Source organism: Engystomops pustulosus, chromosome 5 (assembly GCF_040894005.1).
Source record: "Engystomops pustulosus chromosome 5, aEngPut4.maternal, whole genome shotgun sequence".
NCBI lineage: Eukaryota > Metazoa > Chordata > Amphibia > Anura > Leptodactylidae > Engystomops > Engystomops pustulosus.
The window spans coordinates 16,360,262-16,377,494 of NC_092415.1; the positions used below are offsets into that span (position 1 = coordinate 16,360,262).

Here is a 17,233-nt window from a genome sequence, read left to right on the forward strand (position 1 = left end):
CGTGATAGACACATTCAAATGCGACAAGTCAGACAGAAAACTGGCAAAGACACTTTAATAAATGTGGGCCTGTGTCTGCAGACATCACTTGTACTGCTCCAATTTCCTTTAGTCCTTATCCTTTATTTTGTCTCTCACCTCCATGACACGCTCGGTCTCCATGGTAACTGTGACATTGGAAATACTTGTGATAACGCAGAGATGTAGAGGTGGACTCTAATTATGAAGGTTCTCGAATCATTTACTTTACTGTTGTATACACCACACTAATTCCAGACATTCACCGGTCTAGAACAGCAATGTCATGTATATGTTATCCTCAGTTACCCTCCTATGCTGAAATATAGGTAAACCTGGTGCAACACAGCCATCTGCACTATACACAGTCTTCCTGTAACATGATATTTTCTGTCGTTATTGCCACAATAATTCTGCTCATATATACAATAATATAACTACTATAATACTGCCCATATATACAAGAATATAACTACTATAATACTGCCCCCTATGTACAGGAATATAACTACTATAATACTGCCCCCTATGTACAGGAATATAACTACTATAATACTGCCCCCTATGTACAAGAATATAACTACTATAATACTGTCCCCTATGTACAAGAATATAACTACTATAATACTGCCCCCTATGTACAGGAATATAACTACTATAATACTGCCCCCTATGTACAGGAATATAACTACTATAATACTGCCCCCTATGTACAAGAATATAACTACTATAATACTGCCCCCTATGTACAAGAATATAACTACTATAATACTGTCCCCTATGTACAAGAATATAACTACTATAATACTGCCCCCTATGTACAAGAATATAACTACTATAATACTGCCTCCTATGTACAAGAATATAACTACTATAATACTGCCCCCTATGTACAAGAATATAACTACTATAATACTGCCCCCTATGTACAAGAATATAACTACTATAATACTGCCCCCTATGTGCAAGAATATAACTACTATAATACTGCCCCCTATGTACAAGAATATAACTACTATAATACTGCCCCTATGTACAAGAATATAACTACTATAATACTGCCCCCTATGTACAAGAATATAACTACTATAATACTGCCCCTATGTACAAGAATATAACTACTATAGTACTGTCCCCTATGTACAAGAATATAACTACTATAACACTGCCCCCTATGTACAAGAATATAACTACTATAATACTGCCCCTATGTACAAGAATATAACTACTATAATACTGCCCCCTATGTACAAGAATATAACTACTATAACACTGCCCCCTATGTACAAGAATATAACTACTATAATACTGCCCCTATGTACAAGAATATAACTACTATAATACTGCCCCCTATGTACAGAAATATAACTACTATAATACTGCCCCCTATGTACAAGAATATAACTACTATAATACTGCCCCCTATGTACAGGAATATAACTACTATAATACTGCCCCCTATGTACAAGAATATAACTACTATAATACTGCCCCCTATGTACAAGAATATAACTACTATAATACTGCCCCCTATGTACAAGAATATAACTACTATAATACTTCCCCCTATGTACAGGAATATAACTACTATAATACTGTCCCCTATGTACAAGAATATAACTACTATAATACTGCCCCCTATGTACAGGAATATAACTACTATAACACTGCCCCCTATGTACAAGAATATAACTACTATAATACTGCCCCCTATGTACAGGAATATAACTACTATAATACTGCCCCCTATGTACAAGAATATAACTACTATAACACTGCCCCCTATGTACAAGAATATAACTACTATAATACTGCCCCCTATGTACAAGAATATAACTACTATAATACTGTCCCCTATGTACAAGAATATAACTACTATAATACTGCCCCCTATGTGCAAGAATATAACTACTATAATACTGCCCCCTATGTACAATAGATTCTGCATTTACTATGTTGTACAGATTATCCTCAGGGTCAGGACTATGTGTCCGTGTGGTGTTTGTGACACAATGTACAGGACGCTGTCACCATAGAGCAGCAGTAAACCTCATGTGAATCAGCAGTACGCTGTATTGTTCCCTGCCTGTAATTATTTGCTAATTTTATTGACCTTGTAAAACTGAGTGAAATGATTGCAGATTTGTGAAATGTCACATGGTTGGAGGTTATGTAATTAATTAATTGTTGTGTCACCTAGGGAGAGGATCAGAACAAGGAGATACCATTACCATAAGACAAATCTCTATAAGATGGAGCTTCACATTTAAAGGGTTGTTCTGTCTAGAAAATACTTCCAAATGCATCCCGATTATCGTTCTGATATTGAATCTCTTTTTGATCACAGTAAATGAATCTGAGTTGTAATACTGCACACAACCTGCGGATAGGGGTGGCGCTGTTTCTGTAAAGAAAAAATACAGTGCAAATACGGTGACTGGTGATGTTGGTGTTGGTGACATTTATCGCCACCTTGTTCTCAGTCATGTGACTTACGGTAATAGTAGATTAACTGTATTTTGGGTTCCCACAATGCCCTGCTTTATGAAGACAGATTTTATACGTATCTGTGAATCACATTCTTACCGATTGGAAATAAATATAAGTTTTACCCCTTGGGCACCCTTTAGCTTTCCTTCTATCTGTCTTGTCTGGTTCCAGAATTTAAGGCCTGTCCCTAATCTTAGTGGGATCACCCAATATAGGGTGGGATTTCATATGACCACCCATTATCCTTCTGGGACATTCCCTAATTCCCAGCAATTGTCCATAGAAGAGATTATCCAGGTACATTATGAACAGTTAGTAAGTGTGGAATGGAGGTCTTCATATCTCAGGCCTATGCTAGAAGGGGGCGATGGAGGACATCCCCAATACTTCCACATCCCCTCTATGGCAGAGCTGAGCGGGAGAACCGACTTATGTTTTTGAATGTAGAAGCATAACCCCCATTTACCAGATCCTAATAAATGATATATAACAATGTTATTAGACAGTATAATAATTAGTCGATTACACAAGCAGATTACAGGCAGTCCCCTACTTAAGAACACCCAACTTACAGGCAACCCCTAGTTACAAACGGACCTCTGGATGTTGGTAATTACTGTACTTAAGCCCTAGGCTACAATAATCAGCTATAACAGTTATTACAGGTGTCTGCAATTAAGATTTATTGTTAATCCTGGTTCTTATAACAACCCAACATTTTTAAAATCCAATTGTCACAGAGACCAAACAAATTTTGACTCGGGTTACAATTATAAAGTATACAGTTCCAGCTTACATACAAATTCAACTTAAGAACAAACCTATAGACCCTATCTTGCACGTAACCCGGGGACTGCCTGTATTACGTTTCATAGATGCGCCAATTAATTAGCAGTATCTCTTTCTGGATGATAAATTTGTTGCATATTTAATCAATTTTGCCTCACATTATACCTCCTCTGCAGACCATTTTAAGCCACACCCCTTCTACAAAAAGGACTGCCCATGTTCATCTAAGCCACACCCCTTTCTATAAAAAGCACTGCCCATGTTCATCAAAGCCACACCGCTTTCTATAAAAAGTCCTGCCCATGTTCATCTAAGCCACACCCCTTTCTACAAAAACACCACCCATGTTCATCTAAGCCACACCCCTTTCTACAAAAAACACTGTCCATGTTCATCTTAGCCACACCCCTTTCTACAAAAAGCACTGCCCATGTTCATCTAAGCCACATCCCTTTTTGATAAACTCTGTCCCCCTTCTGCTAGGCCACACCCTTTTGTCAAACAGTGTGTAAATATTATTTTTGAAATCGGCACACAATGGGGGGGGGGATTCATTAATGTGTCGCATGGTCCGACAGTGCAGACCTTGACAACGCTAGTCTAGTGCTGATTCATTGTCAACCTGTCCAGTTCTACTTTTAGACCTGCTTGAAGCTGGTCTAAACTGTGCGACACAATTGGAACCCCCTGCAAATTTTTGGCCACATAGCCCCTCTATTCCAGAGACCCCGCCCCATTTTCGAGGCCACGCCCCCTCCTGTCGAGTCAGAAAAGGGGCAAAAAAAACCTAAAAATATATAATAATTACGAGACCTGGAGGTTAATCTTGATGGCTACAAATGAAGACAATCGATTCTACCAGAAAACAAAATAAATATTTTTATTAGAAACACATTATACATAATTATGCAATTTGTAAATCTGTTGATCCAGAATAAGAAAAACCAAAAATTTAAAAATGTTCACAAAGGCAAATCCTGGCAACTGAGATACTTCTTCTAAATTGTGAGATCCGTATCGTACAAGTTGTAGTAGGTAACATAATCTGTGGTGGTCAGTGTCTGATGACCACCTGCTTAGTACAGGCCGCTATGTGTCTCAAAGTTTTTGATCCCTACTAACAGCTTAGTAGTATTGCTATCATTGCTTCAGTGTATCTTTAATTTAAAAAAAGTGAGATGTGTCTCCATGGTAACAGACTACAAATAAAACCTGTGTAGTCTGACCCTAAATATTTTGTTACTTTCTTGTAGCTTCCCTGTTTTTTCTACTATGGGTAGCTTACTAGTAATAAACTCAAGGTGAGGAGAAACATGTGACTGTGATGGAGCCATTGACCTTGTTCCCTGGTGGACATTAGGGTGACTTCCCTGGTAGAACCCACGGAGCAATATGGACTCTCCCTAGCCTTGGCATAGAGAGTGGATTAACCCATGACTATTGGATTGGTGTATTGGGAAAGATTTGTCCGGCTCTCAATAATGAAGGTAGTCCCATGCCCTTTGCCCATGAGTGGTAGGGTGGTCCTTTCCTAGAGGAACTGTAAAATTCGGTATTGGAAAGTTCCCCAAGTTGTTATAGGGTCCTGATCCTGGATTACACAATACAGAACTCTATTTTATTTAAACACAGTGCATGTGTCCCATGTATCGCATGTATCGCAAGTATTCTTGGACCATACCACCTGACAGCACTCCATCTTGGCCCCAATCATAATTGTGTAGGTAAACACTGTAGAGTAAGACAGCCATGGTCAAATAATCTATGAGGCAGCTTCCCCACTGAGGTCCACGTATCGGTCTCCGGGTCGTAGCAGTCAAAGGAATCCGAGTCCTCAATGGTATTGTCCACCGTCAGGTAACGGCCTCCTGTTACATAGACTTTGTTCTGCAGGACGGTGGCCCCATGGTGCATTCTTCTGTCCTTCATGTCGGCACATTTGACAAACGTGTTTTTCATCATATCATAGGCAATTATTCTCCTGGTGTAACCTGAAACCAAAAAAGTTGTGAGATTACTTTTATGGGAACACCCAAAACTATTGTTAACCTGTCCATAGTTTATTGGTGGGAGCCAGAAGAACGCAACTCTGTCTGTAGTGTAACCTTCTCACCCACAGGAAAGATGGTTTCACCATCACAATAGACTGGATTCTTCACTGTTAGAAATTATGGAAATTCACTGTTAGAGCAGTGAAATTATGGAAGTTGCTACTACAGAATTTCGAGACTGGACAAGTTCAGCAGGTGCCTAAAAATATTTCTTGAAAGCAAAAATATTATGTTATGGAATTAGATTCTTGGAATGGGACGTTGCTCCAAGGATTTTTTCTAACTGCCAGAAGGGACCCCTGTGGTCCCACTGGAATCAGCGCTATGGTCCCTCTATGGTCCCACTGGAATCAGCGCTATGGTCTCACTGGAATCAGCGCTATAGGGTCCTTTGTATTCCTCACTACCATAGGGTCATAGGTTGGACTTCATGGATCAACGTACTTGGTAAACCTTATCTACTACAATAGTATTGAGGGGCCAAAAGACCAATCCTTAGCAACTGCATGAAGAACCTACCTCCAATTATTATAATCTTCTCTCCAACCACAACGGCGGGGGCGCAAACATTTTTGACCATTCTTGTCTCCATCCTGAACCACATGTCTCTGTAAACATGATAAACCTAAAACATAAGAAGGAGAAGAAGTTAAGGTTCATCTTGATGGTGTCCTACAGAAATACATTCCAAGAGCCTCAATCGTGGTGGGAAAGTCTTAAAATCGAACCACGAGGAGGTAGGCTGAAAATTATGAAAATTTGCTCCGAGAATAGGCATTTTCATCTCAGACATGGAATGTAAATGACCCAATGGCTCTATAAACTCTGGGAACAGTACAATAAGAGATGTTAGGTCTATTACTTCTGGTTTCTGTGGTATCAGTGCAGGTCCACCAATTGTCTTTATTCTTCACCTACAGATTTCTCTCCTCTCGTCAGACAAAAGGGATACTAGTACAGAAGAAATCTTAGCAGAATCAATTGTTTTCTGTTTTCTGAGTTTTCAATAGTCCTTTCTTTCCCAAGAACAATCCATGGGCACACATGCACATTGTTCTAGTCCTCTACCGCTCAAGGCACAACTCCCACATACAACAGTAACGAAAATGTGTAATATTCTGCCAGGTTCACAGAACAGTACAGAGGATTTAGCCAACCACGTAGTAGGACAGGGGTTTTAAATCTGGGGGCCACATCAGCCTTGTCGTTGCCCTAAAAGGGCCACATGTTATATTATTACTGTATAAATGAATCTACTAAAGCTTTTTAGTGGTTAGACATAAGAAGGCAACCACAAAGCTCAACCGAAGACACTGGCATGACTACTAGCCAGTAGTAGCCAGTAGTCACAGTGCCAGCACGTCATAGCCAGTAGTCACAGTGCCCCCACACGGTAGCCAGCAGTCACAGTGCCCCCACACGGTAGCCAGCAGTCACAGTGCCCCCACACGGTAGCCAGCAGTCACAGTGCCCCCACATGGTAGCCAGCAGTCACAGTGCCCCCACACGGTAGCCAATAGTCACAGTGCCCCTCCTAGTGGTAGCCAGTAGTCACAGTTCCCCTACACGGTAGCCAGCAGTCACAGTGCCCCCACACAGTAGGCAATAGTCACAGTGTGCCTCCTTGTGTTAGCCAATAGTCACAGTGCTACCACACGGTAGCCAGTAGATACAGTGCCACCACCCTTCCCCTATGCTGGTCTCCCAACTAGCGGAACATAGGGGCAGGGAGACAGGCCAGATAACACAAGGTCACGGGCCTTGTCATTTGTAAAGACACTCTCTCTGCAGCCTCTAAACCTGACTCATCTCAGATAAAATATGACTTCTCTTCCCTGCGCATTTTCACGTGCCTTTGGAGGAGATTTTTTTTGTAAGTAAATGTGAGATTTCACATAAAATAGGAATTCTATATAGGACATTTCATAACGTACATAAGGTGGATGCTACTTTAATGGGGTAAAATCTTGTAACAGATTCCCTTTAAGGATCAGACTACAGATAGTATGTTTGTAATCTGTTACCATGGAGACTCATTGGCTTATTGTAAGAACCATAGACACAAAAGAGGAGAGCATGTTCAAAAAAAGAAGTATTGCTAAGTTGTTTTATGTTTCAAGGTTGATGATATATCCTGTAAACTAAGTCTAAATAGCTTAGTGACAACAATGCCACAAATATGTAGCATACTCTTCCATTGGATCCACTGATGATCCTAGACAAAGGAATAGGGACTGGCATTAGTAACTGGATTTAGGATCTGGCCTGACCGGTAGAAATTTTATAAATTACCTGGATAAGTCGGACTGGATTCTGCATCACATCTTCTCCACCAAAAAGATATATCCTTTCATCTTTGGAGGCTACAGCTGGATGAAGGACGGCGACCGGCATACTAGCCATTGCCTGCCAGGAGTTATAGATGCTGTCAAATCTCTCCACTGAGTTAAGAATTTGTTGCTTTGCTCCAATTCCTCCTATGGAGAAGATATAGTTCCTATAGACTATACTCCGGTGAGAGTATCTCGGGACAAGCATGGGTTCTCCTTTGCACCAATGGTTTAATTTGAGAGACAGAATGTAAACACTTGGGGTGACAATGTTTTCCTTGTTGCCAATGGATAATCCACCTAGGACATATACATTGCCATGTAACCCGACTGCAGAAGCCTTGTGTAGACGTGATGGGAGCTTGGCAAGCCTTAACCACTGGTTGGTTTTCTCATTGTACAACAAGACGTCTCTGGTGGTCTGTTGGTTGTCCTTCCGGCCACCTACATTGATGAGGAACTCTTGATGAGAAAATCGCCGTGGGACATGACACATGGGCTTCACATCGGGGGAGATGGTTGTGTTATGAGCAAGTAACATTCTACATGCTGAATCTAACATTCTCCGACAAGCCACCGAAGACTGTATGAGAGGGTCATTGGCAATGAAATGGAAAAGGAAAGTTGGATGGACATACTGGAGTCTGACTTTTTGAAACAATTCATGTATATAGCGTCTTCGGCCTTGGACGTCATGTCTCACCCAGGTCATCAGAGCCTCAAATACTTGTTCTTCTTCACCACAGAGGTCATCGTCTCCTATGTAGGTCACCAGTTCAGAGAAACCAAGATCCTTCAGGTCTTCCGAAATGGAGACATCTTTAAAATATTGCAAGGCCATTTGTCTAGCCTTCTCTTTCAGATTGTTACAGCTGAAGAACTCAGAAAGACGGATCATACTCAAACAATTTTGAGGGGTCATTTGGTCCTGGAGAAATTTCGAGCAAATTGTCAATAGCTTTTCATACTGCAATAGGGAAGCTGCATGAATAAGGCTAAAGATGTTGTCCACCGTTATGAGGATCTCCCCGGTATAGACATAGACAATAATCTGGTGGAGAGTGTCTGAGTCAAAGCCCATCAGAAATACCTTGTCCTGGCTACTTTCCTTAAAATTGTTGCAGAACATTGCCTTGAAATATGGACTACTGGAGGCCAAGACGTTCCTATGACAAGGGAATTCATAGTCATCGCTACAGATGGTCACGTCAATGAGTAGTCTCGATTCTCTCAACTCGTTCAGCTGCCTCAGTAAGTCATTGGAGAAGTCTTCATCATGGAAGACTAAGGCTTCACTCTTTTTACCATCCATCACGTCCCAATTTTTCCAATCTGATTAGTTCTCAATCAATGAAACCCATAAACATGTGGAGGGTTGGAACCACATCAGAAGTCATAGTAGAGTAGAAGTCCTCCGACCTAGGACAAAGGTAGAGTTAGAAGTTTCATTCACTCTTTCATTAGGAACCATAAATCAAGGTCACAAAATATAAAAATTTGTATTTTACAATCCACTTTCTCAGGTTTCGGTAAATGCTGGAAGCCGGACATTTTCTGTTGACTTTACAAGAATAGTAGAAGTTTTATGAGGCAATTACAAATCTAAACTTTTGTGATTGTTAAAGTTGAAAGAGATCTGTGAGAAGGTCTGACCATGCAGCACTGCAGCCAGAGTTAGGTATTGTCCCTGGAGAGATGTGTAATCAGACCTTTGTGTATGTTGTTAGTAGCAGCAGGACTGTGAAATGTTAGGTATTGTCCCTGGAGACATGTCTAATAAGACCTTTGTGTATGTTGTTAGTAGCAGCAGGACTGTGAAATATGGATTTATATTCCAGGATTCTGGTTTCTCAGGTCGTGTCTTCAGACTGCTGTTCTCTCTGCTACTAGGGTTAGATATTGTACCTAGAGATCTACTGTCTTTAATCATATTTTTGTGTATGTGGTTAGTAGCAGCTGAACTGTAAAATACAGATTTATATTCTGGGATTGTAGCTTTATGAAGTGCACAGAGGATGTTTGGTCACACTGCTGTCTTTTTTGCTCTCTGTCACTAGTGTTAGTTATTGTCCCCGGAGAGATGTGTGATCTTACATCATTGTGTATGTTGCTAGTAGCAGCAGGACTGTTAAATATGGATTTATATTCAATACCTAACACTGTCTACAGAAGAGTAAAAATCCCTTTCACATGTAGCATAAGTTTAGTTTTTATCACAATCTGCAAAGTTCTGCATTAAATACACCTGTATGAAGACTTCTTGGGAAAGATACATAGGTGAGAAGTCAAGTAGGCTTAAGGCATATAGTGGAACATCTTATTCTTACCCAGTCTTATGTGCTTCTACATTAACCCTAACACCTTCAGGGCTAAAAGAAAATGAACATTTTTGTATTAAAAGTTTGTGTTTAATTTTAATATAATAAAATTCAAATGCACTAAATTCATATAACACAGTATCCACATTATCTACAAAAAATACTTTGTTACATTGCCACTATGCGCATGCGCCCATGGATCTCCGGCGCGCCAGTCAACCGCAACGGGGAAAAGTCAGAACAAGCAGGACATGCGGCCTCCTCTCTGGAACATCTAGAGACTACGGCAACCTACTCTGTAGACTAAGCAGGGGCGTAACTATAGGGGGTGCAGAGGTTGCGATCGCACCCGGGCCCAAGATGCTTAGGGGGCCCTTGTGGTGTCACTTTCCTATATGAGAAGACTATTACTATAAACCATACATTATAGTCGGGGGCCTGGCACAGACTTTGCACTGGGGCCCCTCAGCTTCTAGTTACGCCACTACGACTAAGCCGTGTAATCTGGCTAAGAGAATTATTCCAAAACGGTGGTGTGTGAGTGATGACATAACCGTGAGTATATCGGTTGAATCCCGGACACTACAAGGCTCCTGGATTACTAAATACACAGGATTAAGGACCAGGAGTCACAATTACAAAAAATATTTAAAGGGAACCTGTCATCAGGAGGAGGCCTTTTTCTGGCTCCCCCATGTCCCCATAGTGGACAGTGTGCGCATTGTCAAAGTGGTTTTATAATAAAACTGTCTAAAAATAAAGTTAGATCAAAGTGTCCCATGGGAGTGGCCAATGAGGAGCAGTATCCGCCCCCAACCTCGGGGAACGTCATGCGTCTATTTCAAATTTTAAAAAACATCCATATCCCTCCTATTTCAGGGAGACGCATGACTGGTGCGGAGGGGGTTTCCTGGGGGGGAGTGGGGGCTATACTGCTTCTCACTGGCCACTCCCATGGGACACCGCTCTGCAGAGAAAAAGGTAAACTTTCATTTCACTTTTCTTTTTATCGGAAAAAGCCAATTTTCTGAAAAAAAAAAACACTTTGGCAATGTGCACAATATTCTCCATGGGGACATGGGGGAGTTAGACAAAGGGCTGCTGATGACAGGTTCCCTTTAATGTGTCAATTCAGGTCAAACATTGTGAAGAACGTACGATATAGAACATTTTTATTATAAGACTGTTCTTCTTTGTAATAATTGTATTCAGTATTCAATGTGGAAACAACAAATGGCATCTACACTTACATAGGAATAGGGATTTTAATATTAGGATTTTGCATTGTGTATATTTTTATATATATGTTTTGAGAAATATTGCATGCAATTAATGTATTGAAGATGTGTTTTATTGTATGAATATAATGCATCTGACTTTCATTACATTTTATTTGAACAAATGTAACATTGTACAAAACAAATACATTTACAAACCTATTATTAGCGCCCACAACCTTTTATACAGAAGTCAAGTACAGGCGGTCCAGTACTTAAGAACACCCGACTTACAGACGACCCCTAGTTACAAACGGACCTCTGGTAATTGGTAATTTATTGTACTTTTTCACTGGTGTCTGTAATGAAGCTTTATTGTTATTCCTGGTTCTTATGACAACCCAACAATTTTAAAATCCAATTGTCACAGAGACCAAAAAAGTTCTGGCTGGGATTACAATGATAAAATATACAGTTCCAACTTACATACAAACTCAACTTATAGATACTGGGTGACGTCTTATGGAGGTCTGAGTTGTAGTAGACAAGGGAAAGGGAATAATAAGATAAGACGTTACTTGTATGTGGTCGGATGTTTCTTTATTGTACATATATATTTTCTGCAGAACAAGTTTGGAAAGTGGTACCTACCACTATACTGTGGTTATGTAGGTAATTGTATAGTGTATTTAGTATAGTGGTAAAGAGTCACTTCATGTTTATACTGTTCTGCCCATGATGGCACTTTGGTTTAGTGACATTGGGAGAGATGTAGAATCCAATGGGGGGTATTTATCAGCAAAACTATTCTAGTTGCGCATGAAAACCAATCAGAACTCAGCATTCACTTTATAAACAGCTGTGGGGAAATAAAAGCTGAGCTCTGATTGGTTCTCAAGGGCAACTAGAACAGTTCTGCTCTCAGACACTTCTGATAAATCCCCCATTGATTCTTGGCCTTGTATCCCCCCCGACTCATGACCTGATACCTCAGCCGCCATCCCTGGCCACCCTACATGTCCCAGGTGTGATTGCAGCGTCCCCTGACCCCCAACCAGCTCCTGGCACCCTAGGATCCCATCACCTTTTTATGTCTCTTTACTCCAGAATGTTCCGTAATGTTCTCCGCAGGATACTCTGTAATTCTGAGCCTTTGTGTTGCAAAATAATTTAGCACATGACTATCGAGCCCCCGAGCACTAAAAACCATGGGCCCCTTTCCAACTATTTTAGCTATGAGACACTTTAGTTGAGTAAACACCTTGTATTTGAGAAGCCGCTCAGACTCGCAATTTTAAAGTGGAAACTCTATGCAAGTTTTCAAAATTGATTAAAATGGAGTCAATGATGATGCAGAGAGTTGTGAGCTCTCCACATCATCTATGTGCAACCGGTGCTATATGATGATGTCATTGCCTGTCGGCCTGTTAGGAGAGGAGCTGCAGGGGAACGTGGAAAGGTAAGTATCTGGTGTTTATTATTTTTTTTAATACACACTGCAAAGAGAAGCAGAGGCCACACTAACAGGGGGGGATGAGGGGGCCCACAATAAGAGTCTGAGTTGAGGAGGCCACAAATGAGGGAGAAGATGAGGGGGGGCAACAAGATAGGGGGTCACAATAAAAGGGGGCGATACCAGTGGGCCCACAATGAGAGAGGGAAAATGAGGGGCCACAATATGAGGGGTCTCTAAATGTACTTGATGTGCGGGGCGTGCATAATTAGCAGGCTGGAGTGGCGGACATCTTGTCCCTGCACTTCCTGGTGCTTATTCTAAGTTTCTTTTCTAGGTGATCCCGGCGTGTCAAGAACAGCGCTGGGATCAAGATGAAGAGGAGCGGAGGTGAATATTTGTAAGTTTTTTTCTGTGTTTTCACTGGTTTTCCTTTAAATGGATTCCCTCGACCTCCTCTTCCTCTCCACCGTCTCTAGACCAGCAGTCGACAACAGTGCTGTACAGAGTGTCTATAGGAGGTAACGGCACTGAGTGATGCAGCCACCTACTGGACACAATCATTATCTCTCCTCTGAAGAAGAAAAGAGATAATTATTGCAGCTTAGGAACTTGGAAGACACAAGCCATTCCTAATAGTTGTCACTGACGCCAAGGGTGGGACATTCCAGAGCCAATACCCATATTTTCCTTTTGCTAGCGAGTGATAGAGATGAGATAAACAGATAGATAGATAGGTAGGAGATAGATAGATAGATAGATAGATAGATAGATAGATAGATAGATAGATAGATAGATAGATAGATAAATAGATATGGGATAGATAGATAGATAGATAGATAGATAGATAGATAGATAGATAGATAGATAGATAGATAGATATGAGATAGATGGATAGGAGATAGATAGATAGATAGATATGAGATAGATAGATAGATATGAGATAGATAGATAGATAGATAGATAGATAGATAGATAGATAGATAGATAGATATGAGATAGATAGATAGATAGATAGATAGATAGATAGATAGATAGATATGAGATAGATTGGAGATAGATAGATGATAGAGTGATAGGCTACATTCACACACATGTATGGGGGACGTATATATGGCCGATATACACTCACTGGCCACTTTATTAGGTGCACCATGCTAGTAACGGGTTGGACCCCCTTTTGCCTTCAGAACTGCCTCAATTCTTCGTGGCATAGATACAACAAGGTGCTGGAAGCTCCTCAGAGATTTTGGTCCATATTGACATGATGGCATCACACAGTTGCCGCAGATTTGTCGGCTGCACATCCATGATGCGAATCTCCCGTTCCACCACATCCCAAAGATGCTCTATTGGATTGAGATCTGGTGACTGTGGAGGCCATTTGTGTCCAGTGACCTCATTGTCATGTTCAAGAAACCAGTCTGAGATGATTCCAGCTTTATGACATGGCGCATTATCCTGCTGAAAGTAGCCATCAGATGTTACAGGGTACATTGTGCTCATAAAGGGATGGACATGGGCAGCAACAATACTCAGGTAGGCTGTGGCGTTGTACCAAGGGGCCCAAAGACACCATGACACCACCACCACCAGCCTGACCCGGTGATACAAGGCAGGATGGATCCATGCTTTCATGTTGTTGACGCCAAATTCTGACCCTACCATCCGAATGTCGCAGCAGAAATCGAGACTCATCAGACCAGGCAACGTTTTTCCAATCTTCTACTGTCCAATTTCGATGAGCTTGTGCAAATTGTAGCCTCAGTTTCCTGTTCTTAGCTGAAAGGAGTGGCACCCGGTGTGGTCTTCTGCTGCTGTAGCCCATCTGCCTCAAAGTTGGACGTACTGTGCATTCAGAGATGCTCTTCTGCCTACCTTGGTTGTAACGGGTGGCGATTTGAGTCACTGTTGCCTTTCTATCAGCTCGAACCAGTCTGCCCATTCTCCTCTGACCTCTGGCATCAACAAGGCATTTCCGCCCACAGAACTGCCGCTCACTGGATGTTTTTTCTTTTTCGGACCATTCTCTGTAAACCCTAGAGATGGTTGTGCGTGAAAATCCCAGTAGATCAGCAGTTTCTGAAATACTCAGACCAGCCCTTCTGGCACCAACAACCATGCCACGTTCAAAGGCCACAAATCACCTTTCTTCCCCATACTGATGCTCGGGAGAACTGCAGGAGATTGTCTTGACCATGTCTACATGCCTAAATGCACTGAGTTGCCGCCATGTGATTGGCTGATTAGAAATTAAGTGTTAACGAGCAGTTGGACAGGTGTACCTAATAAAGTGGCCGGTGAGTGTACGTCCCCCATACACTTCTATGGGCTCACGGAACCGTACCGCTCCGTAGCACGTAGAAAGATAGGACATGGCTGTATAGTCCTATGGAGAGGGGCTCCTCTCCGCAGGCCCGATGTATTCCCGCCGTACTACGGTACGGAGGGCATACATTGTATGCATGTAGCCATAGATAGATAGTTAAGGGTCATGTAGATATGAGATCAATAGATAAAGAGAAGTGACAATGTTTAACTTCATTTGCTTTTAGTCCATTGTAAATCTACAGATAAAACGTCATGCTCTCACCCTGAGCTCTGATACTGCCATAATAACATACAGCGTCTTTGGAAATAATACATACATACAGTAATATATACAAGAAAACGAAAGAAAAATTAATTAGATAGAACTGGGATAAATATTACATAGATTAGTTATAGTTATGAGATAGATAGGCGATATAAGATAGATGCAGCAAACATTATCTTGACTTTTATCTATAGACAAATAGAATAATGGCTCTTTGTGACAATTGAGCTCCTCTGCCCATGAGATCCAGTAAAATGGCTTTGGCCCATTTTTTTCCCCAAAACTTCCCAAAAAAGGCTTAAAATGCATAAAAGTCCCAGTGCATAGACTAGCAGGGGACTGGAGTAACTATGAGACTTTTTATGGGACTTTTTGAAGAAGCTCATGCACTAGCCGTAGTTCTATGTTTTGTGCCATTACAATGAAGTGGCGGAAATAGCACTTAAAAAAATGCCAAAAAACCCAACAAAACCAATGATAAATAACCCCCATGATCCATCATCTATAAATATTTGGATATATAACAGATATTTTACCTGTTTTCTTGCCTGTAGATCACTGCTGGTCCCTGAGCTCGTGTTGTCTCCCTGTGTTTACTGTGCGGGTGTCGTGTGGACCCCTCTGTGCTGGCATGCCGCAGAGGAGATGCTAATATTAGCTGCGTGCTGGCCTCCCGGTGTTGTCACATGTGACCAGGGCTGCGGCATGTCCCGGTCCTTGTTTTTCCAGCTAATGTTTATATATAAAGCTTATCCAGATAGAGGGAATTATCCGCAGCTACGGAAACTTCTCCAGTTCCTTGTCCTACAATAACTGCAATAGGAGACGGCTGTAAACACAGGGGGATATTTATGGCGGGGGGTGAACTTTCTTCTTCTTTTTGTAATAATAGAGGTTAGAAAGTTCTGGATTCTGAATTCGGAAAATTTAGTAGTCTGGATAGTGGTGGGCGATGGGATTAGGGGGGAATTGGGCCCCTGGCAATTCTAGGGGCCCCTGGCAACAATCCCAATGTGGCCCCCATGATGACTAAGCCTGTATCCCATAGATGACAAACCCATAGGCACCAGGGTCTGGAGACCAAACCTTTTGGCACTTACCTCTAGACACCAGGGACAATAACCTAAACATTGGCGAATCCCCAGGGGTACCACAACTAGTTAAACAGATGGTTGGTCCAACTAGTGGTGCTCTGACCCGTGTGGACTCCAGTGATCCCTTGAATGAAGTCTTTATTCAGAAAAAAAAAGGATGATTGAGTTACTATTATAAATAGTAATATTATCAGCCCTGATGATCCAGGGCAGTGGAGGTTAATAATGTCTAAATCCCTGGTGGTCTAGGTGGTTAGAGAGATTGACAGATATATATTGTCCAAGGTGTAGTGCAGAGCAAAGATTAGTTATGTTATCCCTGGTGGCCTAGGGGTGCAGAGGTTAAGAGAGTACTCCTTAATGGTCTAGAGCAGAGTAGGGGTTAATTTTGCTATCCCTGGTGGCTTAGGGGTGCAGAGGTTAATAGATTTCTCCTTAGTGGTCTTGAGCAGAGAAGGGGATAATGTTGTTATTCCTGGTGGCCTAGAGGCGCAGAGGTTAAGAGATGTATCCTAAGTGGTTTTGAACAGAGAAGGGATTAATGATGTTATCCCTGGTGGACTAGGGTAATTCCTGCTTGTCCTTAATAATTGAGGGACAGTGGAGGGAATAATAGTTAACTCCCAAATCTCTAGGTCAGTGAAAGGCTTTATACCATAGTGTTATTCCCTGGTGGTCTAATAAAGAGGAAGGTTGAAAACAAGTTCCTGGTGGTGTAGGGTAATGGAAGGATAGTCATTGCCCCTGGTGGTCTAGGACAGTAAAGGACTTGTGCTTTGTACTTGTCCCTGGTGGCCTACAAAACTGGAGGGTTTAATAATAAATTCTTAGTGGTCTATTTAAGTGGAGGACATTTATTGTTTGTACGAGTCCCTGG

General features: G+C 41.5%; 1 protein-coding gene across 1 annotated transcript; it reads right to left on the minus strand.

Moving 5' to 3' along the window:
- Nucleotides 1-4,150: 4,150 nt before the first annotated feature.
- Nucleotides 4,151-15,994, minus strand: KLHL38 (kelch like family member 38). The gene is made up of 4 exons (XM_072151235.1): nucleotides 15,799-15,994; nucleotides 7,641-9,097; nucleotides 5,868-5,973; nucleotides 4,151-5,288 (listed from the first exon to the last, which is right to left on the minus strand). The coding sequence occupies exons 2-4, from the start codon at nucleotides 8,988-8,990 to the stop codon at nucleotides 5,008-5,010; spliced, it is 1,737 nt and encodes a 578-aa protein (XP_072007336.1). The 5' UTR covers nucleotides 8,991-9,097; nucleotides 15,799-15,994; the 3' UTR covers nucleotides 4,151-5,007.
- Between the last annotated feature and the right edge of the window lie 1,239 nt (nucleotides 15,995-17,233).